The sequence below is a fragment of the Musa acuminata genome, chromosome BXJ1-5 (genome assembly GCF_036884655.1).
Source record: "Musa acuminata AAA Group cultivar baxijiao chromosome BXJ1-5, Cavendish_Baxijiao_AAA, whole genome shotgun sequence".
Lineage (NCBI taxonomy): Eukaryota > Viridiplantae > Streptophyta > Magnoliopsida > Zingiberales > Musaceae > Musa > Musa acuminata.
In genome coordinates, this window is record NC_088331.1 from 45448174 (window position 1) to 45467500 (window position 19327).

At 32.4% G+C, this 19327-nt stretch overlaps 1 protein-coding gene and 1 pseudogene across 2 annotated transcripts; both read left to right on the top strand.

Moving 5' to 3' along the window:
- The first annotated feature begins 201 nt into the window (after window positions 1-201).
- Window positions 202-7206, top strand: LOC135674556 (stearoyl-[acyl-carrier-protein] 9-desaturase, chloroplastic-like). Of its 2 annotated transcripts, none has more exons than XM_065184505.1 (3): window positions 202-401; window positions 5134-5632; window positions 6366-7206. In XM_065184505.1, exons 1-3 carry the CDS (start codon window positions 298-300, stop codon window positions 6924-6926), a joined length of 1164 nt encoding a protein of 387 aa, XP_065040577.1. In that variant the 5' UTR covers window positions 202-297; the 3' UTR covers window positions 6927-7206. The 2 variants fall into 2 exon arrangements, with proteins under 2 accessions (XP_065040577.1, XP_065040578.1); XM_065184506.1 differs by lacking the exon at window positions 202-401 and adding an exon at window positions 436-1825.
- A 4553-nt stretch (window positions 7207-11759) lies between these two features.
- On the top strand, window positions 11760-12863 carry LOC135674016 (stearoyl-[acyl-carrier-protein] 9-desaturase 2, chloroplastic-like; annotated as a pseudogene).
- The last annotated feature ends 6464 nt before the right edge of the window (window positions 12864-19327 follow it).

Genomic DNA, 19327 nt, shown 5'->3' on the forward strand with positions numbered 1-19327 from the left:
AATTTTCCTCTTATTTGACATGTTTTAGTGAGAAGAAGACCCCATTTTCGTGTGCTAAAGCTTTCAGATGAAGATTTCATATTTGAATGGTAGGAGAGCGAACATAAGGGTCAAATAGTCAATTCATGTGCCAGTTTGCCCGCGTCACCAATTGTGGCTCTATTAAATGCCGCTCGCCACCCCTTTCTCTCTCCCACTCCTCACAACAAAGACAGACCGGACGAGCATTGCTCTGTCTCTCTCCCCCTTCTCCGTGCTATCTTCGAGGAAGAAGAAGAGACAAGGAGGGTTGATCCGATGGCTTCTCGGGTGGCCTTACTGCCGGAGTCGTTCCTCTGCTTAGCTCGGTCAAGGAGCAAGAGGAATGCTGTGTCTCCCAGGGTGTCCATGGCCTCCACCATGTTAGCCGCTTTATTCCTCGTGTTCTCTTAACACACTGGATTTGGTGCTTTGTTGCTCGTTGGTGCTCCTTCCCCGATCTTGTGAGAAATGGGTTTGGGTTGGGTGGTTGGTTGTGCCAAGTCTCCATTTTTTTTTTTACTTTACCCCTGTCCCGATTTGAACCCAGGTTTTTCGATCCGGGTTGCTGCTTTTTGATCCTTTTGCGTTGGAATTGGTGGGAAAGTTGGCAATCCTATGCCTTTCTGTCGTCAAAATGCCATTTTGTTTTCGGTTTCTTCCTCAATAGTCTACCCGCAGTTGTTCCCTTTATATATATTACGTCGATCACTCGTAGATTTGTTTTTCTTAACGAGTTATCCGCACTGCCACCATGTCGCGACTTGGAGTAGATGGCTTTGATTTTGCAAGTTAATGAATTTGTCCTGTCTTCGAAGATTTTTTTCTTGATATTTTTTCTTTTCGGTGAAGTTAAGAGTATCTTGATCTGTTCTTTTGAAAGACGTGTGATGTCTTTCTTTTTTATTCTGCTATAATAATTTTGGAAGAAGTTCTAGATTGGCTTAGGTTGAGTTAATGTGACATGCAATTTTAATTAGCCTTGTTGATTGTGATGCATGTGTGGCCTCTCCATCGGGAACGGTTTTTGTGTATTAGCTGCCGGCCTCTTGTGGCTTGTCGTTGGGAATCGATTTGGAGTATATGGTTTCTTTGATATAATTTTTTGGATATGCTTTGTTGTCAAATTGCTTAGTTATGATGTTGGGCCGTTGTCCATGACAACATAATTATAAATTACCTGAAAAGATCTTTTGATGGATCTTATAATCAAGATAACCCTTTTCTTAGTTCACAACTAAGTCTCCTTGCTGTACTGATCTTAACTTACTGGTTACTTAGCAATCTTTGCTAGTCATCTCTGCCTCGATCTGAGCGCCAGAACTCGAGTGAAGCAGATCAGAAACATGGTTTTGCAAGCACTTGTGGAAAGGGCAAAATTTCATTAGACAAGTCCGAATCTTAGGGTAAAATTGCTTGTTAAGTGTGGTGGATCTCAGAGTGCAGGTGTCTGTTTTTGTTCACATGCTAAAACAGTGAAAACTAGCTATTGTAGCATGGGAGGATGAAAAACTTAATGAGGTACCTCCCTTCCTACATGTTTAACTAAATATGCCCGTTTAAAGGGAAGGGACTACAGGGTTATGGCTCCACCAGACTTACTGTCTTTTGACATGGCTTAGAAGCTAAGCTAACTAATAGATTTAAGTGGTAACTTGTTGCAGAATTTGACTTATGCTTGATGGAAGATTTATGTCTGGACACTTCATGTAAAAAGCAAAAGTGGATGTGGGCTAAAGCATTTATTTGCAACGGTTGAACTGGAATTTCTAGAACCCTGTTATATGATGATGAATAGAGCTATCGGGTATGGGTAAAATACAAGGCCTAACTTGATCATCTTGAAAAATTTATGTCTTTGACTGACATATCTAAGAGCCTATGGTACCATCACTTTGAATTCTTGTCCGTCCCAGGCTTATTCTTTCTTCAGTTCACTTAGCAGTTTAATCAATTTTTATTGGTTTCCTTCGTAGTTGTGGTACAAGATTTGACAAAGTACAGAAAAACAAGATTGCCTTGCCTTGTGGTTGAGGAGAAAGAAAGTTATTGGCTTGTAGAAATTTCTTCATGCATTATGAATTAATTGGTTATAACCTTTAGTGACTTTTGTTTCAAACTGATCAATTAAGATAATACTCATTCTGGAATCCATTGGCATCTTGTGGCATAATTTCTGTTTTACATATTCATGAGAAATGTTACATTTCTTCCGGAAGAATGAATCTACTGGATTTTTTTTTAAATGAGGGAGCTTTTTTTTTATTGAACATTTACAGGTATGTGTTTCAGTTGGAAGGGTTGTCTGTCATGGTGAACACCTATTTTTAGAAGTCTATCCATGAATTTTTTTGAACACCTATTTTATAGACAATCCACTAAAGCTGCTCCTACAGTGATAGATCTTTGGATTTAGCAGTTTCTAAGTGCTGTATCCTGCTATTTAATGTTGATGTTGTCATTTTTGGTTGTGCATGCTTTTTTTTGTTTTGGATATCTCATGTACACAATTTTTGCACTATGGCATTTTTTATGGTGTATATGCTACTTCTATTGTTTTGTTGTTATATGATGGTATGCAATCTTTTTAAGAAAAGTTTACCATATTGTTGAGGTGATTTGTCCTCGATTGGTGTTGTTAGCAGTGAGAATTTAGAATAAGAATGTGAACTAAGAATATATTGTTTCTTGAAGTATCTTGTACGGTATTGATTATAGTGGCCAAGAATTCTGTGATGTATTACAGAGTCAAAGCCTTCCTCCCATCTAACCAGAACCTATGGATGCCTTTTCATTTATGAATTAGAAACCACATAACCATTAATGGGGTTAGGTACAAATTGGACTTCTAACTCATATGCATTTGAAGAAACTTTTAACTGGTTTCTAAAAAACTCTTGCAAAATTATGAAGAGAATGAGATACAAATATGCCACCAAGTAAAATAAAGTTTGCTATACCTTTTACAACTCACATATATGTAAAAGCTAGATCTAATCTACACTTGACTATCCCCAACTAAACCTGACCAATAATAATTAACCCATGGCTGCATCGTTCCCTCTCTTTGTCTCTTCACAGATCCCATCCTCAAGATCTTTTGATGATGAAGCACATGGTAATTCCAGCTTGATCTCCAAAATCGAAGAACGGATACCAATGCAAAATTTTCTCATAGCTGAATACTCAAGTAGGAGTATATTCTGGTACAACAGAGCAAATCTAATTCAATTTGCCCAGTCTCTAGTGATTCTAAGATCTTAGGGTGTAAGTAATGGATCTCCATACCTGAAGTTATATTCATCTGAAGGGATCTTGGTATTTTGTTTTAGGTTGGACTCAACTCCATTTATGAGACCATTATTAGATTATGATGACAAGCATTGATTTTGGGCAATCACATAGCAAACTCTCGAAATGTCATATCTAGCACTACAAAATTGCAAATATCAGGTGTTAAATTATTTTAGATCTCAGAACCTCAATATACCTTTGTTAACACCCTCCTACTCGTCCATGTCTTTCTAATATACCCTATTTTACTTCACACTTTATTCCACGTTGATATCTTTCTGCATTGTGTGGTGGATGAGGGCTTGTTCAATGCTCTCTATCTGTCTATCATTCATTGTCTTCAACAATCTTTTCATGCATCAACTTCGGCAGTCTTGAGCCTTATTTTTCTAGAATTTTAGAACCAAATGAGCACAAAAGAAAAATACTGGAAGAGGAAAAGAGGTGGACTATAGGAGAAAAAGAGAACTAGTAGAAAAGAACTTAAAGACTAATGGTGCTAGAGAGGGGGGAATGATTATAGAGTGTGGTAAGGCATAATTGGTAATTTGGTTGTTCAGTAGTTAGTTTGGGATGGTTGATTTTTTGTGAAAGGCATTTGGGAAAGTCTCAGAGCTTGTAGGAAACTATATGATATCTTCAACTTTGTTTTGGTAAATACAAAATTAGGTCCACTTCTAGGACACACATGGAATTTTTGCTTAGAATTACATGTATTTGATGATTATGATGATAACTACCTTCAAAAGATCATTTTCAATATTCTTCAATTTTTTTATTAACTGAATTCGCATGGGATGGGATCTGTTGGGTAATGGGATCCAGATTAAAGCTTCAAGCCAACTTGGTCTTTCTTTTCCCTTGTTTCTTGTCTATGAATCCCTTGGACATTCTTGATTCTCCATGTGTAGACAGCATTAGAGTTGTTTCCAACATCAAGAAGTCCTTTGGGTTTGTAAATGCTCTGTCATTCTATATTTCATCTTAAGTCAGTACCATTCTAGAGAAGGATCAGTTGCCACTTTCCGTCAGCAAAGAAGGATCAAAAACATGTAGATGGAAAGGTTCTGGCACTAACTGATGTGTGTCCTGGTGATTTACAGAAGCAAAATGTAATTTATAAAATATATGTGCTTAGCTACATGGAATATCTACTAGCTGTTTGAATTGACAACAGAAGTTATCATTGCAAAAAAGGCGGATTAGAACCTGATTGCCATATCAGGAGCATCTTATAGATTCCACCTTGATGCAAAGAAATATAGTTGATGTGCTTTTCCTTTCTATTAGATTTCATAACTTAATCATGTCTATTCTTTTTCCTTGCCATGAAACAAGACACTTCTGTAGTGTATTTCTTTATCAATTTCTTCCTTTTTTCATTGCTTATAATGTAAATTAGTTTAATAACATCAATATAATTTTCTTCGAGAGATATTTTTGGTGTTGCTTTTAGATTTTAATCTTCAGTTATTTTATTTGAAAAAAATGGTGCTTTTAGCATTGCCTTCTTCAAGTATTATGATTATTCAGTTGGTAATCCTTGGATTGCTGCAACTGTTCAGTTTTCCTGTTACAGGTTCTATTTTTTCCTCAGTTTTTGTGTATGCTCAGCCAACTCCCAGTTTTATGTGATCCATGAGTCAAATTGTTGACTAATTCTAGTTTAAAACTACAAATGCATTACGGATACACATCTTGATAATGTTAATGATACTTTCATTTATTGGCTATGAATGTAGTCTATGATATTTTTGGCACTGTGATCTGCAGTCAACAATCAATGTGTTTTAAACATTATACTTGTGCATATTGTTCTAGGGTTAAAACTCCAAAAAAGCTATTCGGTCCACGTGAGACACATATTGAAGTCACTCATTCCATGCCACCTCAGAAAATTGAAATTATAAAATCATTAGATGACTGGGTAGAAGATAATATATTGGTGCATCTGAAGCCTGTCGAGAAGTGTTGGCAACCACAGGATTTTCTTCCAGATTTTTCGTCAGAGGCATTCAATGAGGAGGTTATGGAATTGAGAGAGCGCTCTAAGGAGCTCCCTGATGATTATTTTGTTTGCTTGGTTGGAGATATGATTACTGAAGAAGCTGTTCCTACATACCAAACAATGCTAAACACCAGCGATGGTGTCAGAGATGAAACAGGAGCAAGTCTTACTCCTTGGGCTCTCTGGATAAGGGCATGGACTGCTGAAGAGAACAGACATGGAGATCTTCTCAACAAGTATCTATACCTGTCTGGAAGAGTTGACATGAAACAAATTGAGAAGACAATTCAGTATCTCATTGGCTCAGGAATGGTAGGGTTTCTTCTCACTGATGTTGCTTTAGCCTTGAATCATTTAGTAGAATCTTCAAGATGGTTGGTAAGGGTGCATTCCTCACCTCCAAAGGCTTCAGCTGCCACATGATCCTATCCTAGGACATGACTCGAGATTATTGCCTACTGCATATTTCACACATTAACAGTGTGCATGTGAATTAAAATCCTGGCTTTGCAGTTGATTCTCAGGCATAAAATCATACTCAAAATGAGCAATTGCAACAGTAAACATCAAAACTAATTTTTGAGTCCCATATATATCTAGATGTGGCTCCATCTTTATTATAGTTTTGGAAACTGCCCGACAGTCCACTTTTGAGCCCCATGATATCTGGAGATGAGGCCTTCCACCATAGTGATTACAGGGAAAGAGAAAACAGGAATGGTATATTTGGTGCAGTTTAGTGGAAAATTGGGACCTTTTGCTGGTCAAACCCTTAATGATATATGTGCTATTTTGTTCGGTATCGTTTATCCATCCTAAAACATTGCGACTTATATAATTTAGCTCTTATCTTAGATTGAGTTTTGGGTCCTTTTCTTGTTATTTCTTTCTTGTAAACTGCTTTCTATTTTAAAAAATACATTGTCTATGTCGAGGAGTTGAGCAGTAAAGGCATTTGCCTCCATCACCTACTCAATCTGCTTTTGTCTGATTCTAGTGTTCTGTTGTAATTTCTTCAGGATTTGAAAGTGTGTTGCATTTGCAGGATCCCAGGACAGAGAACAATCCCTATCTTGGTTTTATTTATACCTCATTTCAGGAGAGGGCTACCTTCATTTCCCATGGGAATACTGCCAGGCTTGCTAAAGATCATGGGGATCTCAATCTGGCCCAGATATGTGGAACAATTGCATCTGACGAGAAGCGCCATGAGACTGCATACACCAAGGTAGTGGAGAAATTGTTTGAGGTAGACCCAGATTACACTGTTCTGGCATTTGCTGACATGATGAGGAAGAAGATCACAATGCCCGCTCATCTGATGTATGATGGCCGTGATGATAACCTTTTTGAGCACTTCTCAGCAGTTGCTCAACGGCTGGGTGTTTACACAGCCAAGGACTATGCAGACATACTGGAGTTCCTTGTTGCAAGGTGGAAGGTCGGTGAGCTAGCAGGTCTCTCTGGGGAAGGAAATAAAGCCCAGGATTTTGTCTGCACATTAGCTCCAAAGATTAGACAGCTCGATGAAAGAGCTCGAGGGAGAGCCAAGAAAGCACCTGCTATGCCTTTCAGTTGGATCTACAACAGGGAAGTGCAGCTCTGAGCATCAAACAATATATTATGGTTTTGTTGTTTATGCAAGCAGTCATCCTTTCTTTGCCATTGGTTTGCTATTCATAAAAGAAGTTCCATGCTTTGTTTTTCTTCTGTTCAAGTATTGTATGAGTCATGATGGGGGCTGTAGATACTCCTCACGCCATCGTAAATATCATCATATAAGCAGGTGCTTGATTCATGTCTGTTGTGTTTTTCTTTTTCATGGACAAGTTCTGTTGTTTATCATAGTTGGATAGTCTATGCATATGGGAACATAGCCTTTGTTCTTTTCGTGTGTGCTCGTTGATTTAGAATTTCTGTCATTTGGATTCTCTATATGCATCTAGACACATTTTTTACCAATTGCAACTTCCATTCACTATCTAGATTTTAATCAATCCTACATGTCATGACTTCATGACTGAATGATGTGGTGCATGCAGCGACTGGCAGCTCATGTCAGCCGACCTCAGTAAATTCTGCTAGAATTTGTGCCAGTCAGAACCATCTCACTTTTCAATTGTTTGCTTTTGTTATATCAGCACCACAATGTGTTATGTAATTCTGTACAAGCATCTTAAATTATTGCAAGCACATCAATTTCCAAAAGATTGCTTTTGTTTGATTGTCACTAGTTTGGTGCATTGATGACCAGTATAATTAAAGCCACTGCTTGAATCTTTTAAACATCTGGCTATTAGTGGTCTGAAGCTTCTAACATGATTGCTAAGTTTCAGCAAAGCATATTGCAATCTTATAAGTCACATATGATGCTTCTGTGCTCTGTTAATCCTCTTTACTGTTAGTCTTATTTAAATGCTATAGCTTTTGTTATTGTCTTTTACCAGTTAGTTACTACAAAATTCCTACTTGACTATTTTATCAACTTATGTGAGGTTTTGGATGGAGGGCAGACCTCCATTCCCACCAACTTGTTTTGGAAGAACTTGCTGCAAGAAGTCAAAGGATATATTCTTACCCTGTATATGTTGGGCTCAATCAAATGCTTTTGACATGCATTGCAGATTCTTATTAATGTCCTTAGAAGTTATTATTGTTAGGAATCAACATAACCTGTCATAACCGAAAAGTCCTATAAAATAAATCTAGATACATTATTATGAGTTTTCTGCATTCTATTACCTGAATCTTATAGAGGAATCATAAGTAGCTATATTTTTCTATTTGGATAGGAGGATCATAAAAAACTTGTTTGTCCATATTCTTGGAGTTCATTGCAAGAAATGTTTCTGAAGTTTATATATTTTATAGGACATCTGAACTTACCTGATACATTGGTTATGACAGGTTTGCCGTCATAGCCAAACTTCAGCAACCATTTAGCTTTCTGAAATCATCACTCTTGTGTTGTCTAGTAGTCTAAGACATGCATTTCATAGGAAATGTTGCAAGCTGCTTAAAGTAATCCTGCTTTCATTGAGTTCATCCTCCTTGTGCTATTTCCTTGATTAGCAAATTGCCATTATTGCTTCACCCTGCAGAGTAGCAGCACAATGCATCTTTACTGTAAACAACAGGTTGAATGGCCACTGGTTATGTTTCTTAGAATGCTTCAAGAGGTGGGAAATGCCTTGTATTCCAGCTTACCCCAATCAATTCTCATTTGGCTTCATCTCTTGCTAAGATTGAGATATCATAACATGAGATGTAATTTTCCATTGTGATATTTTCTCAGTACAAATCAGTTTGATTCTGTGTCTTTTCATTTACTTGATCTGAGGAACATACAAGATGTAACAAATACCAAAGAGGATTGTGATTTCATTACATGAGGTTCAATTTACATATGATCACTTGTATCTATGATAAGGTTGTTGAAGACTCCTCACATATACATATTGTAATGTCTATTGATGGTTTGCATTAGTTTCTAAATATCACCACAATATTAAGGTGTCTATAAAAACTTTAATAGTATATGGTAAGATTCTGAGTTCAAATCTCCCTTTTTATCACTTTCTTTTTCTAAACTTAAGAAAAACTCATCATAATATAGAAACGCAAAATAAAATATTCATTTTATTATGATCATGAATGCTGTTAGGTGCTGCCATGAGAATGTTGATGTCTAACTAGTAAAGGAAAAAAATGTTTTGGGTAAGCATAATCTGGGATGAAATCTAACTCCTTAAATATAACCAGAAGTTTGAAGTCTCTCTCTTTTGCATAATTATAGTAGATAATTATGTTCTAATTGTTATAGTAGATAATTATGTTAAGAGAATAAGTTCTAATTGTTATACCTACAATAACATCTCTAAATAAATAATCAGAGCTCTGCCAAATATATTAGGAGATAAGAGCAGATAAATGCAAATGCCCAATCTTATAATTCATTAGCCCTTACAATCCTTCACCAGTTACAATTTTTTTGATTTCCTTTATAACACACTAACTAATTTTATATCGAAAATAGTCGATATTAAAATTGAATCCGATGAGTATACTATTATCAATTTCAGTTTAAATATTTTAATATATACATTAAGTTCTCGAGTGAATTAAATTATAATATTAATATTATTTTTGACTTAAATATTTTTAAATCAGTTAAAATTGATAGATCAATTAACTTAAGTTGTCCAATAATCTTCATCAAGCAGTCCGATCAATCGATACGACTCCATTAATTTTCTTATTTAACATATTTTAGTGAGAAAAAACTCTATTTTCATGTGCTATTCTCTTTTTACAGTCTTATCTTCATAATTTATAAAGAAAAAAAAAAGGGAATTAACTATTGAAATTGTAAAGCAATGAAATTTTCCACATGCAGATTTAATATTTGAATGGTAGAGGAGCGGACAGAAGGGTGAAATCGTCAATTCATGTGCCATTTTGCCCACGTCACCAATTGGGGCTCTATTAAATACCTCTCGCCTTCTCTCTCTCTCTCTCTCACTCGGCGCGACAAAGGCGAAGAAAGAGAGACCAGTGGAGCAGAGCTCATGCCAACTTGGTCTTTCTTTTCCCTTGTTTCTTGTCTATGAATCCCTTTGACATTCTTGATTCTCCATGTGTAGACAGCATTAGAGTTGTTTCCAACATCAAGAAGTCATTTGTGTTTGTAAATGCTCTGTCATTCTATATTTCATCTTAAGTTGGTACCATTCTAGAGAAGGATCAGTTGCCACTTTCCGTCAGCAAAGAAGGATCAAAAGCATGTAGATGGGAAGGTTCTGATACTAACTGATGTCTCTCCTGGTGATTTACAGAAGCAAAATGTAATTTATAAAATATATGTGCTTAACTACATGGAATATCTACTAGTTGTTTGAATCGACAACAGAAGTTATCATTGCAAAAAAAGGCAGATTAGAACCTGATTGCCAAATCAGGAGCATCTTATAGATTCCACCTTGATGTCTTTCTAATATACCCTATTTTTCTTCACACTTTATTCCTCATTGATATCTTTCTCCAATGTGTGGTGTATGAGGGCTTGTTCAATGCTCTCTATCTGTCTATCATTCATTGTCTTCAACAATTGTTTCCTGCATCAACTTGGCTACTCGAGCCTTATTTTTCTTGAATTTTAGAACCAAATGAGTGCAAAAGAAAAATACTAGAAGAGGAACAGAGGTGGACCATAGGAGAAAAAGAGAACTAGTAGAAGAGAACTTAGACTAAAAGTGCTAGAGAGGGGGAATGATTATAGGGTAAGGTAAGTCATAATTGTTAATTTGGTTGATCAGCAGTTAGTTTGGGTTGGTTGATTTTTTGTGAAAGGCATTTGGGAAAGTCTCAGAGCTTGTAGGAAACTATATGATATCTTCAACTTTGTTTTGGTAAATACAAAATTAGGTCCACTTCTAGGACACACATGGAATTTTTGCTCCAACATCAAGAAGACCTTTGTGTTTGTAAATGCGCTGTCATTTTTCTATTTCATCTAAAGTTCCTACCATTCTAGAGAATGATCAGTTGCCACTTTTCCGTCAGCAAAGAAGGATCAAAACTCACCTCAGCAAAGAAAGATCAAAACTCAAAATCATGTAGATGGGACAGTTCTGACACTAACTGATGTGTCTCCTGGTGATTTACAGAAGCAAAATCTAATTAATTTATCAAATATATGTGCTTAGCAACATGGAATATCTACTAGCTGTCTGAATTGACAACAGAAGTTATCATTAGAAAAAAGGCTGATTAGAACCTGAATGCCATATCAGGAGCATCTTATAGATTCTACATTGATGCAAAGAAAAATAGTTGATGAGCTTTCCCTTTCTATTAGAATTCATAACTTAATCATGTATATTCTTTTTCCTTGCCATGAAACGAGACTCTTCTGTAGTGTATTTCTTTATCAATTTCTTCTTTTCTTTATTATTCATACATGTAGATTAGTTTAAGAACATCAATATAATTTTCTTGGACAGATATTTTTGGTGTTGCAATTAGATTTTAATCTTCAGTTATTTTTTTTGAAAAAATTGGTGCTTTTGAGCATTGCCTTCTTCAAGTATTCTGATTATTCAGTTGGTAATTCTTGGATTGCTGCAACTGTTCTGTTTTCTTGTTACAGCCTCAGTTTTTGGGTATGCTTATCCAACTCCCAGTTTTATGTGATCCACAAGTCAAATTGTTGACTAATTCTAGTTTAAATCTACAAATGCATTATGGATACACGTCTTGATAATGTTAATGATACTTTCATTTATTGGCTGTGAATGTAGTCTATGATATTTTTGGCACTGTGATCTGCAGTCAACAATCAATGTGTTTTAAACATTATACTTGTGTGTATTATTCTAGGGTTAAAACTCCAAAAAAGCTATTTGGTCCACATGAGACACATATTGAAGTCACTCACTCCATGCCACCTCAGAAAATTGAAATTTTCAAATCACTAGAAGACTGGCCAAAAGATAATTTATGGGTCCATCCGAGGCCTGTTGAGAAGTGTTGGCAACCACAGGATTTTCTTCCAGATTCTTCATCAGAGGGATTCTATGAAGAGGTTATGGACCTGAGAGAGTGGTCTAAGGAGCTCCCTGATGATTTTTTTCTTTGCTTGGTCGGAGATATGATTACTGAAGAAAATGTTCCTACATACCAAACAATCATAAACACCAACGACAGTGTCAGAGTTCTGTTTCTAGTGTCAGAGTCATAAACAGCAGCCTACTCAATGTGCTTTTGTCTGATTCTAGTGTTCTGTTGTAATTTCTTCAGGTTTTGAAGGAGTGTTACATTTGCAGGATTCCAGGACAGAGAACAATCCCTATCTTGGTTTTATTTATACCACATTTCAGGAGAGGTGTACCTTCATTTCCCATGGGAATACTGCCAGGCTTGCTAAAGATCATGGGGAGCTCAATCTGGCCCAGATATGTGGAACAATTGCATCTGACGAAAAGCTCCATGAGACTGCTTACACCAAGGTAGTGGAGAAATTGTTTGAGGTAGACCCAGATTACACTGTTCTGGCATTTGCTGATATGATGAGAAAGAAGATCACAATGCCCGCTCATCTGATGTATGATGGCCGTGATGATAACCTTTTTGAGCACTTCTCAGCAGTTGCTCAACGGCTGGGTGTTTACACAGCCAAGGACTATGCAGACATACTGGAGTTCCTTGTTGCAAGGTGGAAGGACGGTGAACTAGCAGGTCTCTCTGGGGAAGGAAATAAAGCCCAGGATTTTGTCTGCACATTAGCTTCAAAGATTAGACAGCTCGATGAAAGAGCTCGAGGGAGAGCCAAGAAAGCACCTGCAATGCCTTTCAGTTGGATCTACAACAGGGAAGTGCAGCTCTGAGCATCAAACAATATATTATGGTTATGTTGTTTATGCAAGCAGTCATCCTTTCTTTGCCATTGGTTTGCTATTCATAAAAGAAGTTCCAAGCTTTGTTTTTCTTTTGTTCAAGTATTGTATGAGTCATGATGGGGGGTGTAGATACTCCTCACGCTATCGTAAATATCATCTTATAAGCAGGTGCTGGATTCATGTCTGTTGTGTTTTTCTTTTTCATGGACAAGTTATGTTGTTTATCAGAGTTGAATAGTCTATGCATATGGGAACGTAGCCTTTGTTCTTTTCGTGTGTGCTTGTTGATTTAGAATTTCTGTCATCTGGATTCTCTATATGTATCTAGACACATTTTTTACCAATTGCAACTTCCATTTGCTATCTAGATTTTAATCAATCCTACATGTTATGACTTCATGACTGACTGATGTGGTGCATGCAGCTACTGGCAGCTCATGCCAACCGACCTCAGGAAATTCTGCTAGAATTTGTGCCATAGTCAGAAGCATCTCACTTTTCAATTGTTTACTTTTGTTACATCAGCACCACAATGTGTTATGTAATTTTGTACAAACATCTTAAATTATTGCAAGCACATCAATTTCCAAAAGATTGCTTTTGTTTGATTATCACTAGTTTGGTGCATTGATGACCATCTTGTGGGGGCATGATATAAGATTTTCCCAACTTGATAGAAGATAAGATTTTCCCAATTATACGAGGAAATCTCTCTATTCTATTTATTCTGTTGAGGAAAATCAGAGAGGTAACATGTTAATATATTCAAGCTAAAGTTATTTCAATAAAATTTCTACAATAATTATTTTTATCTTCTATTATTTTCATCAATCAGAAATAAATATAATATCTCTTTTGCATGATCATGTTAGATAAAATGTGATTGTTAAATCACAACCACATTAATAGAATAAGTTCCAGTTGTTTATACCTGCAAAACATCTGAAAATAAGTGATTAGTGCCCTGCCAAATATGTTAGGAGATAAGAGCAGATAAATGCAAATATTGATACCCAATCTCATAATTGAACCGCATCTGTAACTTTTACTATCCTCTAACATCAAGTTGCAAATTTTCAGTTTCTTTTTTTCTTCCTTCAGTTGCCCAAGTATTAGTTCTTTAATAATAGTCTTCAATGTCTTGCAGGTACATTTTTACTATCATTTGGTGTTTTGTGGATCAATCAGTGGAATACTCAGTTTCTATTTATTATCATTTTCAGTTTCTATTTTTTTCTCCTTTAGTTGCCCAAGTATTAGTTCTTTAATAATAGTCTTCAATGTCTTGTAGGTACATTTTTACTGTCATTTGATGTTTTGTGGATCAATCAGTGGAACATTTAGTTTCTATTTACTGTCATTTTCAGTTTCTATATAAATGAGACTACTACTCATTCCTCATTTCTCATTGAGTGTAATAGTAGAAGAATTGAGAAGAGATATAATCCTTTGTCTTTTAATTAGTTTTGAGAATTAGATTATAATGTAACTAAAATATGAATTTCAGAGATTAGGATTATTTTTTTGAGTCAAATATGATTTTTTTATAAAAAATAATTTATTAAAGATGTTACTCAAAGAGAATTTCATTAAATGACATGAAATGAGATTATGGAGTAAAAGGTCAAATTTTAATTTTTTCTCTAAATTAAAGTATGTGTTGTATTAGTTTATCTTATAAACTCCCAATAAGGTTTGATATTTTGAAAATGATTTTGTCATTATCCTCTTGATCCTTTTTAAAAAGTAGATAAGGGTTGTTAATTTAATTATAGAATGCATTATTTTCTTTCTTAGATATATATGATAAATAAATAATATCAATTGACTTAGTTATTCATGAAGATGCACATATTAGATTTATATTTAATACTTAAAAAATAATTTGGTAATTTGACTTGAAATATTATATAATGCTTATGTTCATTGTAAAATATTTATATTTATATTTTATTTTATAAAAAAAGTAAATAAATTAAGTTTATTGCATAAGTCTTATAGCATTTATTGTTTTCATCCTATCATTTTCATGTTGGAGGCCCAAAATTCATTCATATAATTTTGTTATAAATTTAAAGTAGACTATACATCAAGGAAGTTTGATATAATTTTTATTAAAGTTTGACATATTATTTTTGTTACCCTTTATTCTAGAATATTCTTTTATCTATAATTATGAATAGGATAAATTTAATAAAACATATTTGTTACTTATTGTGTGGTTTCTTCATTATCAATGATTAATTATCTTTTTCAGTTTTATCTTACATTGTTATGAATGTTTATAGTTAACATATCTAGTTTTATTAATTGAAGATTATACTAAGTTTTAGTTATTCACTCGGATGTAAAATTTTTGATAATTTTAAGTGTAAAAATTTTATAGAATCTTTTATAAATATAAATTAAAAAGTAATCTTTTATAAATATAAATTCAAAAAATTATTTACCTTTATAATTTTTATTACCATATATTATTCTTAAAATTAAGATTAGATTTGGTATACGCTAGAATGGTTTATATAGATTATTATTGACATTAATAAAATATGTGCCTTTGAATTTGAATAAATTTGATTATGCATTGATATTTAAACTTAATTATATATTTAATTAATTTAAATAGAGTTTTAATTTAATATCAAATTAATTATCATATATTATTTGTTTAATGCAATGATGAGATCTTATGAGAATTAAATATAATGTTATTTCTTTGACACATTATATATATATATATATATATATATATATATATATATATATATATATATATATATATATATGTATGTATATATATATATGTATATATATATATATGTATGTATATATATATGTATGTATATATATATGTATGTATATATATATGTATGTATATATATATGTATGTATATATATATGTATGTATATATATACATATATATATATACATATATGTATACATGTATACATATATATATATATATATGCATATATGTATACATGTATACATATATGTATATACATATATGTATACAAAAATAATATGTATACATATATACATATATATACATATATATATATATACATATATATACATATATATATATATAATTACATGTGAATTTCTATAATTAAATTAGTTTTAAATTTAAGATCATGAATTTAAAATTTTAATTAATAGATTAGAGTTGAAATTTTTTATCTTATATTTATTTTTAAAGTAATTTATTACTTTATAATAGATCTGAAGCTTGGATGGTAGAGACTTGTGATCTTATTATGAAGATGTGATCCCTTTTTTAGTTAATAGAATATTTATAATTCTAAAGATAAAGGAAAAGAAGTTTATTAAGTAAATTATGGATAATAAAAGACTGATTTATTATCATTTTTATAAATTTAGGATGTGACAAAAGCGATCCACTACTAGGAGAGTTATAGTTGCGTGAGAACATATCATTATAAATCTTGAGGTCATCTATGCTTGTATGACACTCTTTCATCTTGTAGGAGAATATAGGTAGTGAGAACTTGTATTTTAAAAGGTAATCGTAGCTTATAGGAGATGTAATCATCTTCTCATGCAATTGAATTTGGTAAGGAACTCTAGAGAAGGTTTTGATCGTGAAGAAGATGAATTAACTTAGGTTAGTGATTTTTTTCCTCCATGTATTGTTTCTTTTAAGACTTGAAAGATCAAGATTTGATTCATTGAGATATTCTTTCTATAAATAAAAGTTATGACTTCATATATTCTTTCTATAAATCAGGATTTGATTCATTGATATATTCTTTCTATAAATAAAAGATATGACTGCATATATTTTTTCTATAAATTAGGATTCGATTCATTTCGATATTCTGTCGATAAATAAAAAATATGATTGTATACATCCTCTTGAGTTAGATCGATCTATATTCACAAGTCCGACTAAGAAGTGACACATGGATCAAATAATTTCTCTAGCTAGTATTTATGAGTTCGACTAAGAATCAACATGTGGACTAGACAATTTCAATTTAAAATTATTTTTTAATTTTTTAATCAATTATTTCTTTATCCATTTGTCTTTGGTATTTCTCATATTCTTTTTATCGTCTTTCTTCTCGGTATATTAGTAGTATACGATCTATATCGGTCCCGAGCTAATATTAAGATTTAAGACTATATTACTATGCTACTATCTATGAGCTGTGGCCTGTGAACTCCACAAAGGATGACTAACATCTCTCACTTTCAACTTGTGAACATCATAACTTGTGCATGAAATCTTTCCACCATCTTTACATCCCTTTCGTCTGCCTTCCCTTCTCCTACCTATATAATAAGCTAATATCATGGCCATCATTTACTCCACCAAGAATAAAAAAACCCTACTGTGAGAGACGAAAGAAAGATGATAGGGGGCAGGATGTGCTCAAGGTGATTGAGGCAATGATGCCACTCTATGTCGCACCCGGCCTCAGTTACGTCTCGATGCAGTGGTGGCACGTCTTCACCCGTGAGCAGTATGAAGCAATCAACCGCCTCATCGTCTACTTCACCTTTGAGTTCACCAGCACTAATTTTTTAGTCCCATATATGTCTAAATGTGACTCTATCTTAATTACTATTTTAGAAACTACTAGAAAGTCCACTTTCGAGTCCTATGGTATCTGGAGATGTGGCCTTCCACAAGAGATGAGGCCTTCCACCATGATGACTACAAGGAAAGAGAATACGAGATCCTAGGATTAGAATTTTAGATGACCCAATTAGTTTTTAAAATTTATATTTTTATAATTAGATTATAATGCAACTAAAATATAAATTTAAGAGATTAAGATCATTTTTTAGTCAAATATGATTTTCTTTAAAAAATAATTAATTAAAGATGTTACTCAAAGAGAATCTCATTAAATTAGTTGGAATGAGATTATTGAGTAAAAGGATAAAATTTTCTTTTTTCTCTAAATTAAAATAATTGTTGTATTAGTTTATCTGATACACTCTCATAAGGTTTGACATTCTGAAAATAATTTTGCCATTACACTCTTGTCCCCTTTTTGAAAAGTAGATAATAGTTGTTAATTTAATTATAGAATATATTATTTTATTTTCGAGATATATATGATAAATAAATAATATCAATTAATTTAGTTATTCATGAAGATGCAAATATTAGATTTATATCTAAAACTTTTTTTAAAAACTAATTTGACAATCTGATTAGAAATATTATATGATGCTTATGTTCACTGTAAAATATTTATATTTATATTTTATTTTATAAAAAGTAAATAAATTAAGTTTATTGCATAAGTCTTATAGCATTTATTATTTTGACCATATCATTTTCATGTTGGGGATATAAAATTCATTCATATAATTTTGTTATAAATTTAAAGTAGATTATACATTAAGGAAGTTTGACATAATTTCTATTATACTTTGACATATTTTTTTGTTACCCTCTATTCTAGAATATTATTTTATCTATGATTATGAATAAGATAAATTTAATAAAACATATTTGTTATGTATTGTGTGGTTTCTTTACGATTGATTAATTATTTTTTTCAGTTTTGTCTTACATTGTTATGTATATTTATAGTTACCATATCTAGTTTTATTAATCGAAGATTATAGTAAATTTCAATTATTCTCTCAGATGTAAAAGTTTTGATAATTTTAAGTGCAAAAATTTTATAGGATCTTTTACAAATATAAATTAAAAAGTAATTTTTTTATAAATATAAATTAAAAAATATTTGCCTTTATAATTTTTATTACCATATATTATTCTTAAAATTAAGATTAGATTTGACATATGCTAGGATGATTTGTAAAGGTTATTATTGACATTAATAAAATATATGCTTTTGAAGTTGAATAAATTTGATCATGCATTGATATTTAAACTTAATTGTATAAGTAATTAATTTGAATAGAGTTTTGATTTAATGTCAAATTAATTATCAGATATTATTTATTTAATGCAATGATAAGTTATTATTAACTTCTATGTTTGTGTACTATAGTTAAGGAAATAATTAAATTTGGTTTGGTTAGTGATTTGATTTTTAGGAAGTAAATAGTTTACACTCAATTTTTGTATGTGTACTATAAGAAATCAATATTATATTTCTTTCTTTGTGTGTGAAAGTAAAATAAAAATAAAAATTAAATTATTACTTACCTTTCGAGGAGATCTCATCTTCTCATATATAAAGGGGACTACTCCTCCCTTATTCTTTATCGAGCATAATAATTAAATATTGAAGAAAGATAACCAAGGGAGCTAAGATCATTTCTTTTTTAATTAACTTTGATTTATATTTTGAAATCTTGATGTTGAAATTATTTTTATTTTATGATGTATAATGATGTTTTAATTTCAAAATTTTATGATTAGTAAATAATAATAATTGATTTGTGATGTTAGAATGATTATTTGATTTTTATTGATCTCTTAAGTTAAGTGAATTTTAATATTACTTTAATTATTAAAATTTTTATTTTTGGATTGGTATAATAGTTATAATTTATTTAATTAGATATATCTATCTCAAGAATTATTTATGAATTTTTTTCATGTAATTAGTTTTAAATTTAAGATCATGAATTTAAATTTTCAATTAATAGATT